Source organism: Phyllobates terribilis, unplaced genomic scaffold (genome assembly GCF_046119375.1).
Source record: "Phyllobates terribilis strain yellow unplaced genomic scaffold, ASM4611937v1 Scaffold_1__5_contigs__length_1240528914, whole genome shotgun sequence".
Taxonomy (NCBI): Eukaryota; Metazoa; Chordata; class Amphibia; order Anura; family Dendrobatidae; genus Phyllobates; species Phyllobates terribilis.
In genome coordinates, this window is record NW_027362761.1 from 486,029,874 (window position 1) to 486,048,937 (window position 19,064).

At 43.0% G+C, this 19,064-nt stretch overlaps 1 protein-coding gene across 5 annotated transcripts in view; it reads left to right on the top strand.

Moving 5' to 3' along the window:
- ARHGEF28 (Rho guanine nucleotide exchange factor 28) overlaps positions 1–19,064 on the top strand; it is a 254,074-nt gene that overhangs the window by 172,779 nt on the left and 62,231 nt on the right. For all 5 annotated transcript variants that reach the window (XM_073679786.1, XM_073679797.1, XM_073679814.1 and 2 more), the window contains 4 exons: positions 7,750–7,880; positions 8,060–8,328; positions 16,583–16,781; positions 16,917–17,028. In XM_073679786.1, coding sequence (XP_073535887.1) covers positions 7,750–7,880; positions 8,060–8,328; positions 16,583–16,781; positions 16,917–17,028 — 711 coding nt within the window. The remainder of the gene's footprint in view (positions 1–7,749; positions 7,881–8,059; positions 8,329–16,582; positions 16,782–16,916; positions 17,029–19,064) is intronic.

The window sequence follows — 19,064 nt, forward strand, 5'->3', positions numbered from 1 at the left end:
TCATAGTTTTGATGCCTTCAATGTGAATGTACAATTTTCAAAGTCATGAAAATACAGAAAAAAATCTCTAAATGAGAAGGTGTGTCCAAACTTTTGGTCTGTACTGTAGTTGACACATTCGGGTGTTTTACAAATACATCACATACATGCATTAGGTGTGTAATGTAATTATATGCATACATACAGCCATTCCTTGCTGAAGCTTCTCTAGTACCCCACCAGTCTCATTTCACACAGCCTGACCGATGACATGGCATGTCAAAACTTGAATGCAGCGTCCAATCACTAGTTTTACAGTTGGGGTCAGTGAATGGCTGTAGTGATCACACATTGAGATGGCACAACATCATTTAAAGGGAACCTGTCATGTCAAAAAACTCTAATAAACTGCAGATGTGGGGTTAATCTGCAGATTAATAAAAGTCTGTAGCCGTGCGGCCCCTCAGGGAAAGCCCGGCTGCCAGGAGTTAATGAACGTTATTCCTCCCGGCAGCCTTGGGCCTTCAGTCATGGAGGGGCGGCTTCAGTCACCGCTCACAGCTGTAACCACGCCCCGGCACTGACAGCCGACTCAGCAGTGCATCAGTGCAGGGCTGGCTAGATGCAGAGAAAATCCAGAACCCCAATGTCACGGAATAGAATTTATTGTATTATGCGGTCCACTGATGTGCAGAATGTGACGTTTCGGTCAACATGACCTTTCTCAAACATGCACCAGTAGTGTCGGCAGATGGGATCTCAGGAAGTGAAACAGGTAGTGAGCGTTGCCAACTGCTGATGTCAGTAATTGCATAGTATGGCGTCCCAGGCCTTGCATATGTTCCAGGCTCAGCTGTGATGTCAGGGCTGAGTGCCAGATTTTCTCTGCACATAGTACTACGGGGTATGTAGGATCCGAGCTTCCTACATACCTGTGAGTGCCGTATTCATCTATTTATAGCACAGGGTCGGCTGTCAGTCAGTGCCGTGATGGTTACAGGCACCCGCCGCGACTCTATGACTGAAAGCCACAGGCTGCCAGGAGGAATAAAGTTAATTTTCTCCAGGCAGCTAGGCTTTCAGTGCGGCGGCCTCATGGTGTCCAAATACTATTAACCTGCCGATTAACCCCATATCTGCAGGTTAATAGGGTTTTTTTATTTTTACATGACTGGTTCTCTTTAAGTCAAGTGAATAGAGGCCATGGTAGGATCAGGAAAGCATCAGAACAGAAATGGTATCTGGGAAAGGTTTCATAGGTCTGGAAAACCCCCTTAAAGCTCAATAATAAAGACTGATTCTCTTGAAAACTTAAGGTGTACCTGTTGTTTCAGTTGACTGTCTAAAATAAGCTGTCGTGTGTGTCCCAAGGAATAACACTATTTCTGGAATCTATATGACCTATACGCATGATTTTCACCAGTTTCATCTTCGGCAGGCTCTCTTTCTAATATTCAGTTCTCTCTGAGCTAGTGAGTGTAGACTAGCTGTTATGTCTCCTACACATAGTACTACACACACAAGGGATTCCTGCTCTCCTGTCCCTATGTAGCATGTGGTCAGAAGACGCAGCCCGGAGGACATAATACAGTAGTACTAATCGGTGTAGCTGTGAATTCAGCTCTAGCGTAACATAGACACGCAGAGTCATGTGCAGTTGCTTTCTAGTATCTCTATTAGTGTTGATCGAGTATGTATCATTAACCCTTTCCGGCGATCACGCTCTGGTGCTCGCCAAGTATTTTGATGTGCTCAGCGTTTCATTCACTGTTGCCGCGCCTGCAAATGTCACTGCTGTTAGACTGCTTTCACACATCCAGAGATTGCCTGTCTAACAGCCGTGCCACTTGCCGACACAGCGACAGTGAATGAAACGCCGAGCACGCCAAAATACTTGGCGAGCACCCGAGTGTTCTCTCCGGAAAGGGTTAGTGATATATACTCGATCAACACTAATCTCTATGCCTCTATGTTTCACACTTTCTATCCTTCTCATACCCTCTCCTTAAAAGGTTTGTCCATTTAAAATAAGTTATCACATATCAGCAGCATAGGTGGTAACTCGCTGATTGGTGGGGGTCCCACCTCTGTGACCCATGCTGATTGTCAGATTGGGGAATTATATATTTTTTTTTATGCTCATTGGGGAACTTTAATCCCATTTACAAAATGGTATGGCAGCACGTTAGACATTCACCACCACCGCTCCATTCATTCTCTTTGACGGATTTTTAGCTGTATTTTAGTGTGAACGATGAGTTCAGGAGACTAGAGAGGAAATAAGTGGAGAGAAAAAAGCAGATTTGTCTGATAAGCTATATTACAAAGTTGTTGTTTTTGTTTTCTTTTAATTTATTCTAGTATTAACTTATGCAAAGTTTATTGAACCTTAAACCATCCCTTTCATTTCATCTGAGTAGATAATTCTATGTTACATCATATACCGTTTCATTTTCGTCCTTGCTGTAGTCCTCTACCAGCTCGGGGCCCTGCTCTCGCCATAGTGCTCTGACAAGGGGCGACTGTTTTTTGGTGTTATAGAAGGTTGCTCACAGTTTTTATTACCCCAATGCTGAAAAAGTATTTTAGAGCGAAGCCTAAAGCGGCCATTGTGCAATAAAGTTTTCACATTTTCTGTAGGAAACCACACAGTGTAAAGTATAAGATATGGTTAAACGTGGTCTCCACAGACCTGTGGCTTTTAGCCGTACTGGGCTTATCTGATTCCTGCTGTTGGTAGTATATAATTATCACATTTCTTTATTTACCACGCTTCTATGTCTTCTTTTGTTCGGAAGGTAAATTCTATCCCTCAAAGATGACAAACTGAGTGCATGTGTGGGATTAATGATCGCTACGGATGAATTGTGGCTTGGACCTCTGCCTCTTGTCAGGGGAGAAATGCAGTAATCTCTGTAAAAATGCTCAGCTTGTCGTATCTTGTTGCTGGCTGAAAATTTCTAGTTAGTCTAATGCTTCTATTCCTGAGCCGCTCATCCCAAACCAGTGCCAGGGCTTTATTCTAAGGCTTGAGTAATTCTCCATCTCTGGTTACCTACTTTGTGGCCACCGCTGAGGCCTGCTCTGCGGCAAGGTTCACCGAGTACATTGGATAAGCAGCGCTAGGGGTTACATTTGACAGATGGAACAATGCTTCATGGTGAGGGGAGGAACTGTTTCCATTGATTCAAGAAGGATGACTTATACAAGTTTAAAGGTAAGAATAAAAATCCTAATGGATCATGACAAATCTTACCCGATCCATCAAGGATCCTTTTAAAATGGAAGTGACGCGCCCCCGATGTCACAGTGACGGTGACCCAGGGCTTTCAATTAAAGGGGATTTTAAAGAAAGGGATTTATTGTTTTTAAAGTTAATGTTCGTGACGCCACCTGTGGTATGCGGCTATTTGGAGCCGCCGCTGCGGGGCAGGTCCTCTGGAGCTGTTGTTAATACAGCAAAGTTGGTTCAGCTCTCCACAGGTAGAGCTTAGCTCCAGGGCAGAGTAGTGGGGATGTAATAGATGTTGCTGTTGTCCAGGGTGGTGCAGGCAGGTGATGGCGCAGCAATTATTCACAGAGACAGTGAGGTGCAGTCTTCAGGGTTTTACTCACAGTTTGTCAAGACTCCAGGTTACAGTTACCGGTGTATAATCTCCCACGTCGTCCTGTGTCTACTCAGGGAGGGGTTCAGCAACTTTCAGGTAATTCAAGAGCACTTAGTGGGACCCCGTTCTGTGTGCCTTTTCTGGTCGTCTTCCTGCGCTGGCTCTCACCCTCCTGCCCTGCGCCTCACACCCAGTGTCCCAAGCCAGTGACCGCGGACCTTGTCGGGTGAGGTCTTCTCTGTCCCCTGGGTCCTGTATGGTCACGTTTTTAGCGATTAGATGTGGCTGTTGGGTGCAGCACCTGAAATGCTGCAGCCTCCGGTTATCTAGTTGAGACTTGAAGAACTCTGCTAGCTTAGGGGGCCGGTCCCCTCTCTGCGGTCTGATCCCTCCACTCCTGGTGGGTTCGGGCGCACGGGTGGCATCCGCACTGCCCGTGCCCCTGGGATCCTTCTTGTTCTGGAGCCTTCCTTCCTGCTCCTCTCTTCAGTCTGTCCTGGGCCTCTCTCACTAGGCCCTCCTCCTGAGCAGAGCTCCTGCAGAGCTCCTGCTCCACACACTCTCTCCCCTGACTGAATTGCACTGAACTGACTGAACTCACAAGATGGCTTCCCCTTTTTATATCCTCCTTCTCAAGTGCTCCCCTGAACTTTTTCCTCCACCCACGCCCACTACATGGTTCCCCCTCTCTTGGTTCCCTCCACTCCAGCCAGGGACAGGGCTCAGCAGCGCAGCAGCGCATATTGCCCCTCCTGCTGGTCTGGAGTGGTGTAGTGTTGGATGCAGGTGTTTGGGTCCCGGGCAGTACTCCTTCCTTACCTGAGAGTGAGATACCGCACCTCTAGGTGAGATGCAGTACCTGCGACTGAACCCGCAGGGGCGCCACAGAAGCAATGATGCTCCTCTGCTCCTCTATTTCAGTGTTTAGGGAGATCAAAATTTCAAACATATCTCTGACATGTTAAAAGTTTTCTGAAGGTGCAGTTAAAGGGGTTGTCCGGCCTTGTGGTACAAGCCTGCAGGCCCTCTATGTGACTGCAGACTTGTGAATCTGCAGTCTGCGCTGTGAGGATTCTCCAATGCTGGTCTCGCTCCAATCTGGCCTCGCTCAGTACACTTGCATTGAGTGCAGCTGCACACGTCTAGTCAGCACGTGACCGCATGTATGAAAATCACATATATGCGGTCATGCCTCTTCCACTGAAGAATGCTTTCAGCTTGCAGTGAGTGCGATGTGAGGATTCACAAGTCTACAGTCACATAGGATAAAAGTCTTCATTCACTCTAAGGCCGGACAACCCCTTTAAAGAGCATCTTTCACCAAATTTTTCATGTTGAACCAGGTTGTAATAGTGGCTGCAGAGCAGGAAAAAAAAGTTTTTTTATTTTGCCTCCGATGTGGCGATAGTAGCTATCAAAGAATTTCACACCTAATCAGTTAAAAAAAACAACTTTTTTTTTTAAAGTCCAAAGGCATAAAAAGCATTGCACAGTTGCAGCATTTTGGCTAAAATTATGCGACTTTTGGCATTCTAAAACCATTTTTGCCCAGCTTTGACAACATGGGTAGAGTTTTGACAGGCGTGCCATTCATCAAATTCATGACGAGTGGTCGCTACTAATGTTGAGCGAACGTGCTTGGATAGCGTGTTATGCGAGCATGCTCGGTCTTATCCGAGTATCTTCGGCCTACTCTGTTAATATGTTTGATTCCCTGCGGCTGCATGTTTTACGGCGATAGACAGATGCAACACATGCGGGGATTGCCTAACAAACTGGTTTTGCATCTGTCTACCACTCAAAACATGCAGCTGCAGGGAGCCAAACATATTAGCAGAACATGTCGAATATACTCGGATAAGATTGAGCATGCTTGGATCACAAGTTATCCGAGCACGTTCGCTCAACACTAGTCTCTACGCCACAAATATTAATCCAGCAGGGATTGGAGTATGATTTGTAAAGAGGCATGCACAGAGGTGTACGCCACTCATCCAGTGCTCCTGATTCATGAACTGGCGTACACCTCTTCATGAATCCGGAGCGTCTGACTCCAGCACATCTCCTCGTCAGGACTGACTTGAACCACACCTCTCTTGATGTATCAGGCCCCAAGTGGCTGTCATCAGACAGTTTTCACTATGGGCGTGTACTTCTTCCTATATCATTCTGACCAATTACAAGCCGGCAGCAACACAGCGGAAAAGAACACGCCCCCACCATAGGTTAGAGCAGATTTTGCAGTGTGTGCGACATATGACAGCTCTGATCTCCTGAGCTAATCACTGTCAGCGTATGGGGAAGGGCAGAGACTGGGTGACATTACAAACTATTCTATCACTTCTCTGATCGTTCTAGAAGAGGAGAGCTGATGGAAGGGTTTGTACTGTAACTCAGCTGCAGTGTGTTCCTCCACAGACTCGTGCAGGAGGTTAGCCCAGGAGATCAGGGCTGTATGTCATACATGTCACACTGAGAATCTGCTCTAAGTTATATTTGGGGCGTGTTCTTCCTCTGTAGTGTTACTGCCTGCTTATGATTGGCCAGAATCACATAATTAGATGTACACGCCCCCAGTGAAAACTGTCTTTTAACACCCACTTGGACTTACAAAAAGTCAACTCATTAGGTTACAAATACTTTGCTTGCTAATATATATAATATATATAAACACAGCTATGGGGGTGTTTAACAAATGTCTGAAAAGCAATGTCTAAAGCATTCCAAATGTTATGTTATCATATGTGTCATGTTCGAGATCTGTGTTCTGCTGCTGTGATACAGCAATTTCCTCCGGGATAAATAAAGTATATCTTATAAAGTATATCTTATCTTATCTTATATCTGTAACAGAGAGACGAAGTTTAAAAAAAAACAAAAACAAAACCGCTTTGCTCTGCAGCCGCTGTTACATTGTGTCTCCAGTTCAACGTGAAAAATTTGGTGAAAGGTCCTCTCTAAGTGGGACAGTTTAGAAGGCAGCTGTTACAAATAGAAGACATACTTGAAGGGACTTATCAAGTCCTCTAACATTGTGTTCTAAGAGCTTTTGTTTTGCACAAAAGTGTTGATATCTTTTAAAAATTAAAGTCCACCATACACATTGATGCTTCGGTTGTTTGTTTGGACAGCAGCCATCTCGCCTGACTTTCCTATACAGAGTGCTCCTATCTTTGGGAGAACAAAATGACCAGCAGTTGGAAATTGGAAGTGCCAGATCCTTAACTCTCCTGACAACAAATTGTTCGGGGTCTCCATACTCATTAGTGTGTCGGCTGAACCCATCTCTTTTGGCAAGTTCAGCCTACATTGGTGTAAAGTATATGGGGGGGCTATATTCATCAAAACTGGAATTTTGCACACCAGTCTTGCTAAAGGGCCTGAAGATGGACCAAACTTTTATTTTGCTGCTTACCACATGCAAAGGAGGCAGTGCTAGTCTAGCCAAGCATCGTCTCTCCCAGAGTAGTCCTGCATCAGATCTTCTAATCACATCTCCCAGGGCGTGACTGACATCCTCCATTGAATCCGTATCATGGTAGAACTGCTGGAAACCATGAAGGATATAGTATGGAGGATGTCAGTCATGTCCAGGGAAGTGTGACTGGAGTATCTGAGGTAGGACTAGTCTGGGGTAAACTATGCTCAGCTGGACTAGTCCAACTTCGTTTGCATATTCCAAGCTTTAGTATTCTAAAAATTAACAGTTATTTGAACACATAGTCGCCATTATATTATGCAATAGTGTTGCTTTGGTACGATTCAGGGATCTGTCAGGTACCTGTTAAATCTATTAAGTGTTTTGAATAGATGTCTAAGCTGATTTCCACGAGATGGTAATAATTGAAATAGAATGGTGAGGATTCCACCACTGGGACCACACAAATGTCCAGAACATGGAAATTGTATAGCCCATTCTCCCCTGTTTGCAAACTGACCGAAATAAGTAGCTGAATGAAGTGACCAATTGCACAAGTTCCCTTTTCTGGAAATCTACCAATGACTGCCTGTCCAGTGGGTATAAGATACATTGAGTAGACTGGAAAATCCCTTTTAACTTGCAATATTTTTTTGCTTACTGATCCTGATACAAAAATACTTTATTGCTTCAACGTTCTCTTCAAATTAACATTTTTTATGGCCTTTGTGGTTTTTTTTTCAGAGAAGAGTCATTCATCAGTAGATGTCCTCAAGCGGATAAGATACCCACCCACTATGCTAGCTGCGACCAGACTGTCTGCCATGCTTAATGGAAGTGATGAGGTATACGTCAACTCCATGGTGGTCGATGAAGTAAGTAATATCCTTCCCTTCCGTGGAATATAATTTGTTCTATGGGGGTAAGCTCTTTCCTCCTCTATGTAACAAAATGCAGACCGTTTTTCTCCTGCGTAGCATTTTTTCTTGCCTGGGTATGTGCCACCACCCGTCTACCTTCTAAATGTCCAAAATTATATTTGTCATTGTTTTAGGTTAATGATTCAGATGTCAATTTCACTCACTTAAATACTGGCGCGGATATTTCCTATCATGACCAGTCTGACTCCACCCCAACATCGGAGAGATCTTTTAGAGATGCCAGTCTCCCATCATGTGCCTCTCCTGAGATGGTGACTGGAGACTCGCCCTCCTGCAGCTTAACGTCCAGACTCTCCTTATCTGGAGGAACCAGTCGGTTATGCAGAACGCTGGGTTATGGCATTGAGAGGGATGCAGCTTATTCCAGTGTCAAGAAAAGAAGGTAAGCATCAAGAATTCAATATTTCTTAAAGGGGTTGAAAAAGTTTGCAGACTCCTTTTGACTGCAAACTGCAGAATCACGACCGTGTGCGTTATGCACACTGTCACAATTCCCATGTATTCCGAATCATGACAGTGTGCATTATGCACATGTATTTGTATGGATAGGTGGTCATGTGACTGCATGTACAGTACAGACCAAAAGTTTGAACACACCTCATTTAAAGATTTTTCTGTATTTTCATGACTATGCAAATTGTACATTCACACTGAAGGCATCAAAACTATGAATTAACACATGTGGAATTATATACTTAACAAAAAAGTGTGAAACAACTGAAAATATGTCTTATATTCTCGATTCTTCAAAGTTGCCACCTTTTGCTTTGATAACTGCTTTGCACAATCTTGGCATTCTCTTGATGAGCTTCAAGAGGTAGTCACCGGAAATGGTCTTCCAACAATCTTGAAGGAGTTCTCAGAGATACTTAGCACTTGTTGGCCCTTTTGCCTTCACTCTGCGGTCCAGCTCACCCCAAACCATCTCGATTGGGTTCAGGTCTGGTGAATGTGGAGGCCAGGTCATCTGGCATAGCACCCCATCACTCTCCTTCTTGGTCAAATAGCCCTTACACAGCCTGGAGGTGTGTTTGGGGTCATTGTCCTGTTGAAATATAAATGATGGTCCAACTAAACGCAAACCGGATGGAATAGCATGCCGCTGCAAGATGCTGTGGTAGCCATGCTGGTTCAGTATGCCTTCAATTTTGAATAAATCCCCAACAGTGTCACCAGCAAAGCACCCCACACCATCACACCTCCTCCTCCATGTTTCAATGTGGGAACCAGGCATGTAGAGTCCATCCGTTCACCTTTTCTGCATCGCACAAAGACACGGTGGTTGGAACCAAAGATCTCAAATTTGAGCTCATCAGACCAAAGCACAGATTTCCACTGGTCTAATGTCCATTCCTTGTGTTTTTTAGCCCAAGCAAGTCTCTTCTGCTTGTTCCTTGTCCTTAGCAGTGGTTTCCTAGCAGCTATTTTACCATGAAGGCCTGCTGCACAAAGTCTCCTCTTAACAGTTGTTGTAGAGATGTGTCTGCTGCTAGAACTCTGTGTGACATTGACCTGGTCTCTAATCTGAGCTGCTGTTAACCTGCGATTTCTAAGGCTGGGGACTCGGATACACTTAGCCTCAGAAGCAGAGGTGACTCTTGGTTTTCCTTTCCTGGGGAGGTCCTCATGTGAGCCAGTTTCTTTGTAGCGCTTGATGGTTTTTGCAACTGCACTTGGGAACACTTTCAAATTTTTCCCAATTTTTCGCACTGACTGACCTTCATTTCTTAAAGTAATGATGGCCACTCGTTTTTCTTTACTTAGCTGCTTTTTTCTTGCCATAATACAAATTCTAACAGTCTATTCAGTAGGACTATCAGCTGTGTATCCACCTGACTTCTGCACAACACAACTGATGGTCCCAACCCCATTTATAAGGCAAGAAATCCCACTTATTAAACCTGACAGGGCACACCTGTGAAGTGAAAACCATTTCAGGTGACTACCTCTTGAAGCTCATCAAGAGAATGCCAAGAGTGTGCAAAGCAGTCATCAAAGCAAAAGGTGGCTACTTTGAAGAACCTAGAATATAAGACATATTTTCAGTTGTTTCATACTTTTTTGTTAAGTATATAATTCCACATGTGTTAATTCATAGTTTTTATGCCTTCAGTGTGAATGTACAATTTTCATAGTCATGAAAATACAGAAAAATCTTTAAATGAGAAGGTGTGTCCAAACTTTTGGTCTGTACTGTATGTGATTTGCATACTTGCAGTTACGTGCCGACTAGTCTCACTTGACTTCTCTGACTTCTCTTCAATTGAGAGAAGACGGGTCAGACTAGTTGTCATGTGACCACAAATTGATTAAATTAAGTCACATGACCACCCATCCGCATTGGGAATACAGGGGAATAATGTTAGTGTGCGCATCGTACACGGTCATGATTTGCCGCTCTGCAGTCCGACCGGACAACCCCTTTAATATCAGCATGTAATGATGTGTTAAACTGATTTCATGTAATGTTCTGCAAGCTGCTTTTTATCTGCCGGGAATTTAAATCACCATGATGGTGATCACAGATGGCGTCACACTGATCCATCATGAATTAATCATAATCGCCTTGGGTTTAGGTCATTATGAACATTTGTAGGTTGCCTTACACAGAGGTCTAAATCTGCACAAGAAATGTAGATGAGATCCATTTAGTATCAAGCTTATGTAGTGTGATATTTGCAGAAATGGTGGCAGAAGATTTTTCTGAGCCGATAAGAAAAAATTATGTTTATAGTCAAAAATTGTTCCATTGTGTATATGTGACGGTGGTGGGTGTGGACCCACTGCGCCATGGGCTGGGCTTACCCTGAAGGTGGAGGGGCATTACTAAGTGACTACCTGGTTTTGGTGGTGAGGATAGGCTTGGCCGCAGGTAGTTACCGGGTGTCACTCCAGGACAGTCCCTGGTCCTGCAGCAGCTGGCCCACGGGTCAAAGCAGGAAAGCGGAGTGAAGACAGAAGTGTAGTCAGACGGTCCAAGGTCAGAGCAGGCAGCACGGTCCAACAAAACAGCCGAGGTCAGGAGTGAAGAGGTCAAACAGAACGGGTAAATGAGCTGGGTCAGAAACTGGAGCGTTGAGACAAAAACACTAGACTGAGCGCTGGAGAGAGACAGGAACAGGAACTTAAGTTCAGGCAGGGAACAGGAGGAGCAGCAGCCCAATATATTCCCTGCTGGCAGGGGATAGGCTGGGGAAACTAAACCCTGCAGGATACAGCAGGGTTAAATTCCTGCCAGATCTGGCCGCACCTCCCTATATAGCTAGGTGGAGACAGCCGGAATATGCAGCAGAGTTGAAAGTGCTGTGTGAGGTACTCGGCACAGCGGCCTGACACTGGAAAGAGCAGAGCGGCGACCGCAGTGAGTAGCACGGCCCTGGGCACGTGTGCGAGTTAACTCCGTGACAGTGTACAATGAATTTCCATCTCTGCAGGATAGCTTTGGCCATCAGAGATTGCTTACAAAACTAGACCACCTTTGTCTGGCAATGTTTTCCCTGCCTTTTCTTGACACAGCTCAATATTCATGAGAGTATCAGTTTACATGGCAATGGCCAATTCAACAAACTTTTCATAAATCAATAATGGATGCACATATAATAAACTTTCTAATATATGTTATCAGGGAAATTTGCTTCTTTCTCCTCTTATGAGCCACTTCTTCCCCTCCCTCCCCTCCCTGCCTGAACTTACCATTCACTCTGAAAAAAAAAACCTCTTCAGATCCATCTTGGTCAAAGCAAGACTGACTCCGCAATGAGATGTCAGATTACACCTCCTATTATATTTTATGGGGGATGGGAGAGGCTCAGTACAGTGAGGGACCAGGCAGAAAATTGAGCTGAAACTTTCACTAAATGTTTCACTTCAGTGCTGGGTTCGCAGCCACACAGCTCAGTATTGTTTGTATTGTCCTTCATGCTGCTGCTTCTGTTTGTTTGCTATAGAGAATGAACAGCAGGAATCCCTCTCTCCCTGTGTGCTATGTATAGGAAACATTGTAGCTTCTAGTCTCCACCAACTAGTTCAGAGACGACTGAAAATTAGAGAGAAGCAGAGGGGAAATTAGTGAAACATGCAAATAATATAATGGCCAGAAACTATTCCTTATATAAAAACACATGACAGCTTGTTCTGAAATTTTGCCAGAAACGTCAGGCACACATTAAGCTTTTTATTGAGCCTTTTTATTTTGGGAAACCTATAGTAGTCCGTGATCATTTGGTATGTATCTATGAACTATGGAATGATGTCTTATATTGGGCTTGGAAGGTGTTAGTGGCATAAAGTTTTAGCTTGGTTTGATTATCCCAGGATCAATGCATTCATAGAATCCTAGAAAGGTAGAGTTGGAAGGGACCTCCGGGGTCATCTGGTCCAACCCCCTGCTTAATGCAGGATTCACTAAACCATCTCAGACAGATGTCTGTCCAGCTTCTGTTTGAAGACATCCATTGAAGGGGAACTCACCACCTCTCGTGGCCGCCTGTTACACTCATTGATCACCCTCACTGTCAATTTTTTTTTTCTAATATCTAATCTGTATCTTCTCCCTTTCAGTTTCATCCCACTGCTTTGTCTTTCTTTGGGCAAATGAGAATAAAGATGATCCCTCTACAGTGTGACAGCCCTTGAGATTTGTAGACGGCTATTAAGTCTCTCCTCTCAGTCTTCTCTTTTGCAAGCTAAACATTCCCAAATCCTCTAACCATTCCTCATAGGACATTGTTTGTAGACCAGTCACCATTTTGGCCGCTCTTCTCTGAACTTGCTCCAGTTTCTTCATGTCTTTTTTTTTTTTTTTAAACTGGTGCCCAGAACTGGACACAGTATTCCAGATGAGGTCTGACCAAAGAGGAGTAGAGTGGATAATGACTTCATGTGATGTAGACTCTCTTCTTCTGTTATTACATCCCAGAATTGTATTTGCCTTTTTTTGCTGCTGCATCACACTGTTGACTCATGTTCAGTCTGTGATCCATTAGTATACCTAAGTCTTTTTCAAATGTACTGTTGCTTAGCCCTATTCCTCCCATTCTGTATAAGCTTTTTTCATTTTTCTTGCCCAGATGTAGGACTTTGCATTTCCCCCTGTTAAAAAACATTGTTAGTTGCTGCCCACAGTTCCAGTTTGCTTATATCTTTTTGAATCCCCTTTCTCTCTTTTCTATTATTACCTATCCCTCCTAGCAAAAATTCTATAAAGACATTTCCATGTTTAGATTTCTTTAAAGATTTGTGTCCAACTTTTGGTCCTTTGGCAATGAAGTACTGGGGGTGTCTTTCAATAATACAAGAAAAAAAGAAATTCTTGTTCTGCTGGTTAAAGTAATTCAGGAGGCCGGCTGCTCCCCTGTATATATTTATACACATGTAAAATGCGTTCTGTGCGGAGAATCCACCCTGCAGGTGCAGAATGATTGAGCTGGATTTACCTGCTCTTGTCACTCGTGGTTTTGACTATAAACGTTTAGAAAGGCAAATGAAGGGTGCGGATTATTAGACATGCTTGCTTGCAAGTTATTTATTATTGTGACACAAGCCTGTCAAGGACTTATACCTCCTCGGTGACAGAAATGACACTGGGGTATAGTAACGAGAAGTAAATTGCTTTTCATCAAGTTAGATCTGTCATTAGACTATGCTGCGCAATGTAAAGGCTACAGAGCATGAGGCACGTTCGCTCTTCTGTTAACGAAAATAATAGCTTTGAGAATAAAGTGGCTGCAATGCTGCGTTATATCAGTGTCTTTGTCACTGTTTTATTCCTGCAAAGGTAGCGCCCCACCACTTCATTGTGTGGTGAACTGCAATACGCTTTATTTCCATGAATTGGACCCAACTACATTCCCCTTGTTGGGTAGCTGGGGCGTCCCTATGCAGGGACAAGCACTGCAGCAACTTATCCAAGTTTAGTAGGGGTCCTAGAGGGTGGACCCTCAATGATTATACAGTGACGGCATATCATGGATATAAGACATATACCATCACTTTACAAGATGGAAATAACCCTTTAGGTCTCTATCATCATTGTATAGTATTTTATTCTTTGGAGCGTCACTATCTTCAGATGACGGACATTTATAGGATGGTCAGTAAGTCTTAAAAGGGAACCTGTCGTATTTAAAATGGCTTGTGATCTCATTTGAAAAACTGAATTATATGTGGAGATGGGAAAAAGATCTAAATAATCATTTCCTCCTAGATAAATGGAAAAAAGCGGTGGAACTAGCGTACAAATATTCTATTATTCTTTATTCTCATTTGCACAAGGAAAGACTAGAAGCAATGGGATGAAACTAAATGGGAGGAGACACAGATTAGATATTAGAAAAAACTTTTTGACAGTTAGGGTGATTAATGAGTGGAACAGGCTGCCACGAGAGGTGGTGAGTTCCCCTTCAATGGACGTCTTCAAACAGAGGCTGGACAGACATCTGTCTGAGATGATCTAGTGAATCCTGCTTTGAGCAGGGGGTTGGACCAGATGACCCAGGAGGTCCCTTCCAACTCTACCATTCTATGATTCTATGATTCTATGATCTATTAGTGCAAACCTACATGAAAATAATTTTTACATTTTATCTAGGTGGCTCTACACTCCCGCTAGACTCAAAAACGTATTTCCTGATCAATCTGATTTGTGCTGGAGGAATTGTGGTCAAAGAGGCAATCTTCTTCACATATTCTGGGAATGTCCAAAACGTTCGATACTTAGGAGAGACGTCTCTTTACTATTGAATAAAATCAATGAATCTCCTGTAAAAATTTCTCCCCAATTGGTTCTCCTTTTTTCTGGAAGCAGATGACCTCCCTCACAAAATTAGACAAGTTTTTTTACAGATTTTTTCTGTTATAATAACTTGTATTGCATCAAAATGGAAATCGATGGATATACCCTCTATTTCCAACCTAATTGATATTATGTTCTCCCATAACGCCTTTGAAATCTCCTTAGCTTTAAGGAATAACTCTCTACCTAAATAGAATTCCAAATGGTCCTCTTATAACGCAATTTTTCAATTTTTTCCAAGAGAAGCCTCTTTATATGATGTTTTATTAGTTTTCCAGAATTCTTTTAATCTATACTTCATTCTATGTTGTTTTTGCACGTGGTATGTTAACGTTGTGGTGCAATTATGTTAAGATGATCTTCATTTCGTTTTTTTTTTTTTTTCTCTCTCTTCTTCTCTACTCTTCCTCCCTACCCCATTTTCTCTTTTACTTCATCCCTTTCCTGACCCCTTGTTCCCTATACTTTAAAAATCTCCTAATAAAAAGAATTTTAAAGAAAATGGCTTGTGATCTGCAGGCAGGCTCTTGTAGAACAGTAGGAGCTGATCAGATTGATCTACATTTCATGGGAATACTTTTATTATTTTCATTGAAATCCCTGGTAATTGTACCCATATGAGTCCAGTGGGCTTTCCTGCTCAGTGACTGACAGTCTTCTCTGTATGACTATTCTTCCAGAGATAGCTGTCAATCACTAGTAGGACTGCCCACTGGACTCACATGCATATAAACACCCGGGATTTTAATGGGGTTTTCTGGTCCAAATCGAAAAGTCTGCAGTCACTCTGTGTAACTGGATGGCTGCGTCACTAGACAGGGCGCAGCCGTGCTCCATACAAGTGTATGGAGCGAGGCTGCACCCACTGGACAGCCTCTGGGCGGGAGTATGCATAGCACATACATACCCTCCGGTCCCGGGTCAGAAACCGGCGAATCCTTGCACCACACAGAGCGACTGCAGACTTAACGATTTGCACCGGACAACCCCTTTAATGTATAAAATACAAGTTAGGCTACATTCACACATGCATGGGAATTTTACCATCCATGAAAAATTGACCTTTTTTTTTCTTTTACACATTTGTCATCCATATTGATTGTCTCTGTTTGTATCCCTTTTTTTCACTTTTCTTTAGTGAAGGAAAAAAAAAAAAAAAATGTTTTTGTTCTCGAGCCGTAAAAAGACCCCTGGAAGGTCACATTTTTATTTAAAATTATCATAACACATCTTTTGGACATGGATGGAAGCATATCAGAATCTTTCCAATTTGCATCTATGTTTCACGAATGCCCATGGTCTTGAATGTGTGATCAGAATAGGACCTGCTCTGAGTCTCCTAGATCTCACACATTGATTCGTGTTTTTCAAGGATGTGTGTATAGACATATGAAACTGTATGGGTACTTGTGCTGTCCGATTAAAAAAAAATATGGAAAACTCAAGGATGTGTCATTCAAATGAATGTAGCCTTATGCTGAATCTTTCTCAACAAACCTATGTATCATTCTACTCAGCATCTCCTCCATACTGTAATGTCCACAGATTGGCCAGCGCCATCAGTCATGACCTGTCCTTCGTTCATTGTTACTGCATCCAATATCGGAAAATGTGGTCACTTTATAAAAATATATAATGGAGTAGGTGAATTTAGATATCTAGATAGATATTTAGATGTCTGGAGAAAAAGTTTATTTCCAGTCATTTCGATTCTCTGATGCCCATCATAGATGTGAACCGTGCTAGAATATTTTCATCTCTGCTGAAAATCTGATTCTATGTTAATAAATATTTTAGCCATGTGTCCATAATTTCATTGACCGGAAGCGTCTCGTTTCTTCAGTTCCAGCTTAGACGGCCTTGATGCTGACAGTGAAGGTGAGGGAACATACAGCAGATATCAAAGTCCCGAGTCTCCAGCTCCAGAGGATTCATCTGGTTTTCTTGGGAACAGCGCTGATGAGCTAGACTCGTCTGAGGCGATCACAGAGCGGGATTTTCAGAATAGACAAGCGGGGACTTTACCCCTTCTTCAAAGTAAGGTAAAGCAGTTTATCTTTCACAGGCTTTGAGTTAAATTTTTTTTTTAATGCAAAAAATAAATTAATCAACAGATTAATGCATCTCTAAAATGTATATATTCACGTTACTGTTAAGGCGAAATATTTATTTTCCAGGATCCCTTGTCCTCGGGTCTTAGATTCCGCTCTTACTCTTATTCCTCTCCCAAAAATTTTCTTGGAAAGCAGCGTTTGACACGTGACCTCTCCATTGGAGAACCTGGCGACGGTGAGTGTTGTTGTCATCTAGGCTAGCCAGAAAAGACTTCACTTATATATTGGAAAATCTTAACAATCTTCCTTTAAAAAACAGTAAACCACATTGAAGGTTCACCAGTCGCGTACAGCAATGCGAGTAAATAAACTACTAACATGCAAAAGTGAGAACCTTTTAGTTGTGGGCGGATAGACATGTCTGCTAAATGTAGCTCAAAGCAAAACGGACTAAAAAGGTCGAAACAAAGGCACATAGGAGTGCTAAAAATCGAAACGTATGCTTATTTAGTCGTAAATGTAATAAGAAAAAGTAAGGTTAGTGCCGCATAGCCAGGATCAACATTTTACTAATCAAGATTAGGTTATGTGCACACTGAGTCTGTTTGCTGAGTCTTTGGAGCAGAAACTGAGTAGAATATCTAAGTTTTGAGGAGGATTTGGAGAGTTTGTGTTCCAAAACTTCTCAAAAATCTCTGTGTGAGCAAAACCATAAGTATGTCTGTATTAATGACTGATTTGCCATTATACATACACATATCCCTTACTCGGGTATGTTCGTGTTCTCTGCTCTAATGTGTTAGTACTAGTGTTGAGTGAGCATGTGTTGTTAACCTTTTCGGTGAGCACGCTCGGGTGCTTGCCGAGTATTTTCGGCGTGCTCGGCATCTATGTTGGTACTGCTGCGTCTGCATGTTTCACGGCTGTTAGACAGCTGTGACGCCTGCAGATATTGCCTGTTTGTTAGGCAATCCCTGCATGTGTCACAGCTGTCTAACAGCCGCGACACATGCAGCCGCGGCGGCTCAAACATAGATGCCGAGCACGCTGAAACTACTCGGCGAGCACCCAAGCGTGCTCGTTTAAAGGGTTAAATGAGCATTCTCTCTTATCACTAGTTAGTACCCATTTATCAATATCAACATGTAGAACTGACAGAATAATGGGGCAACGAGGATGCTCTTGGTACCAATATAGTTTTTTAAAGAGTTTTTCTCCTAAGAAAAATTTCCAGCGGGTGGATATTGAGTAGGCATGAGCGGACCTCTGGAAGTTCGGGCTCTAGTACCCGACCCGAACTTTAGTCCAAAGTTTGGTTCAGGTACCAGAACTGTGCCCGAACTTGAACCAGAACCCGAACCCCATTGAAAACAATGGAGACCTGAACTTTGGATCTGGAAAAAAAATTCCTCTCTCACTTTCCCCAGAACGCCAAACTTTGCAACGGATTTCCGGTAGAAGTCCATGTTCGGCGTTTAGCACCTGACACTAACCGTCTGGTACGAACCCCGACCTTTTAAGTTCCGGTTCGCTCATCTCTAATATTGAGCTCAATACAAATAGGCATCAATTAGTAGGTGAGTTTTATCGTTATTAGTGAACTAGAAGGCCCTTTATACTTGCGTCGCCATGGGAGGGACCAGAGGGTGCCTAGACATTTAAAGGGGTTGTCCAAAACCTAACTGAATTTAATATTATCTATTTAACCTAAGCACTTTTAGATTATGCTTTTTAATAAAAAGAAATCCCTACTTTTTCCTCTCTACTCTAGCTTCTTATCTTTGTTTTCCTTCCTTTCGATGATATTTTGCTTGTCTCCCAGCATGCACTGGAAATTCTCAAACGAGACATTATCAGGGGGCCGGGACTGCAGTCACTGCTGCAGCTGCTGTCCGCACCCGGGGATGACTTTCAGGGGCTGGGCTAGTCTCTGCTATACTGAGCATGCATCAGTTGTAAGTACTGATGTATATTCAGTCTGTTGTCCCTGCTCGCCTCTCTGTTACTTTCGTTGCGCACTAGTAACTAGTATTAGTTTTTTATATTAAATAATCTTATTAAATTCCATAATGTTTCGGACAACCCCTTTAAGGCTTAATTCTAAGGTTTCTGGGACCCACATTGTTAAACTTAAAGTGGTATTTCCAAGATGGTAAGTTATATCACATACATAGGATAGGGGATAATTTACTAAACATGGCATACACTTACAAGATTGGGGCTCTGGAACCTGGGAACCGGGCTCCTGAATGGAGCGGAGGTGTGCATGCT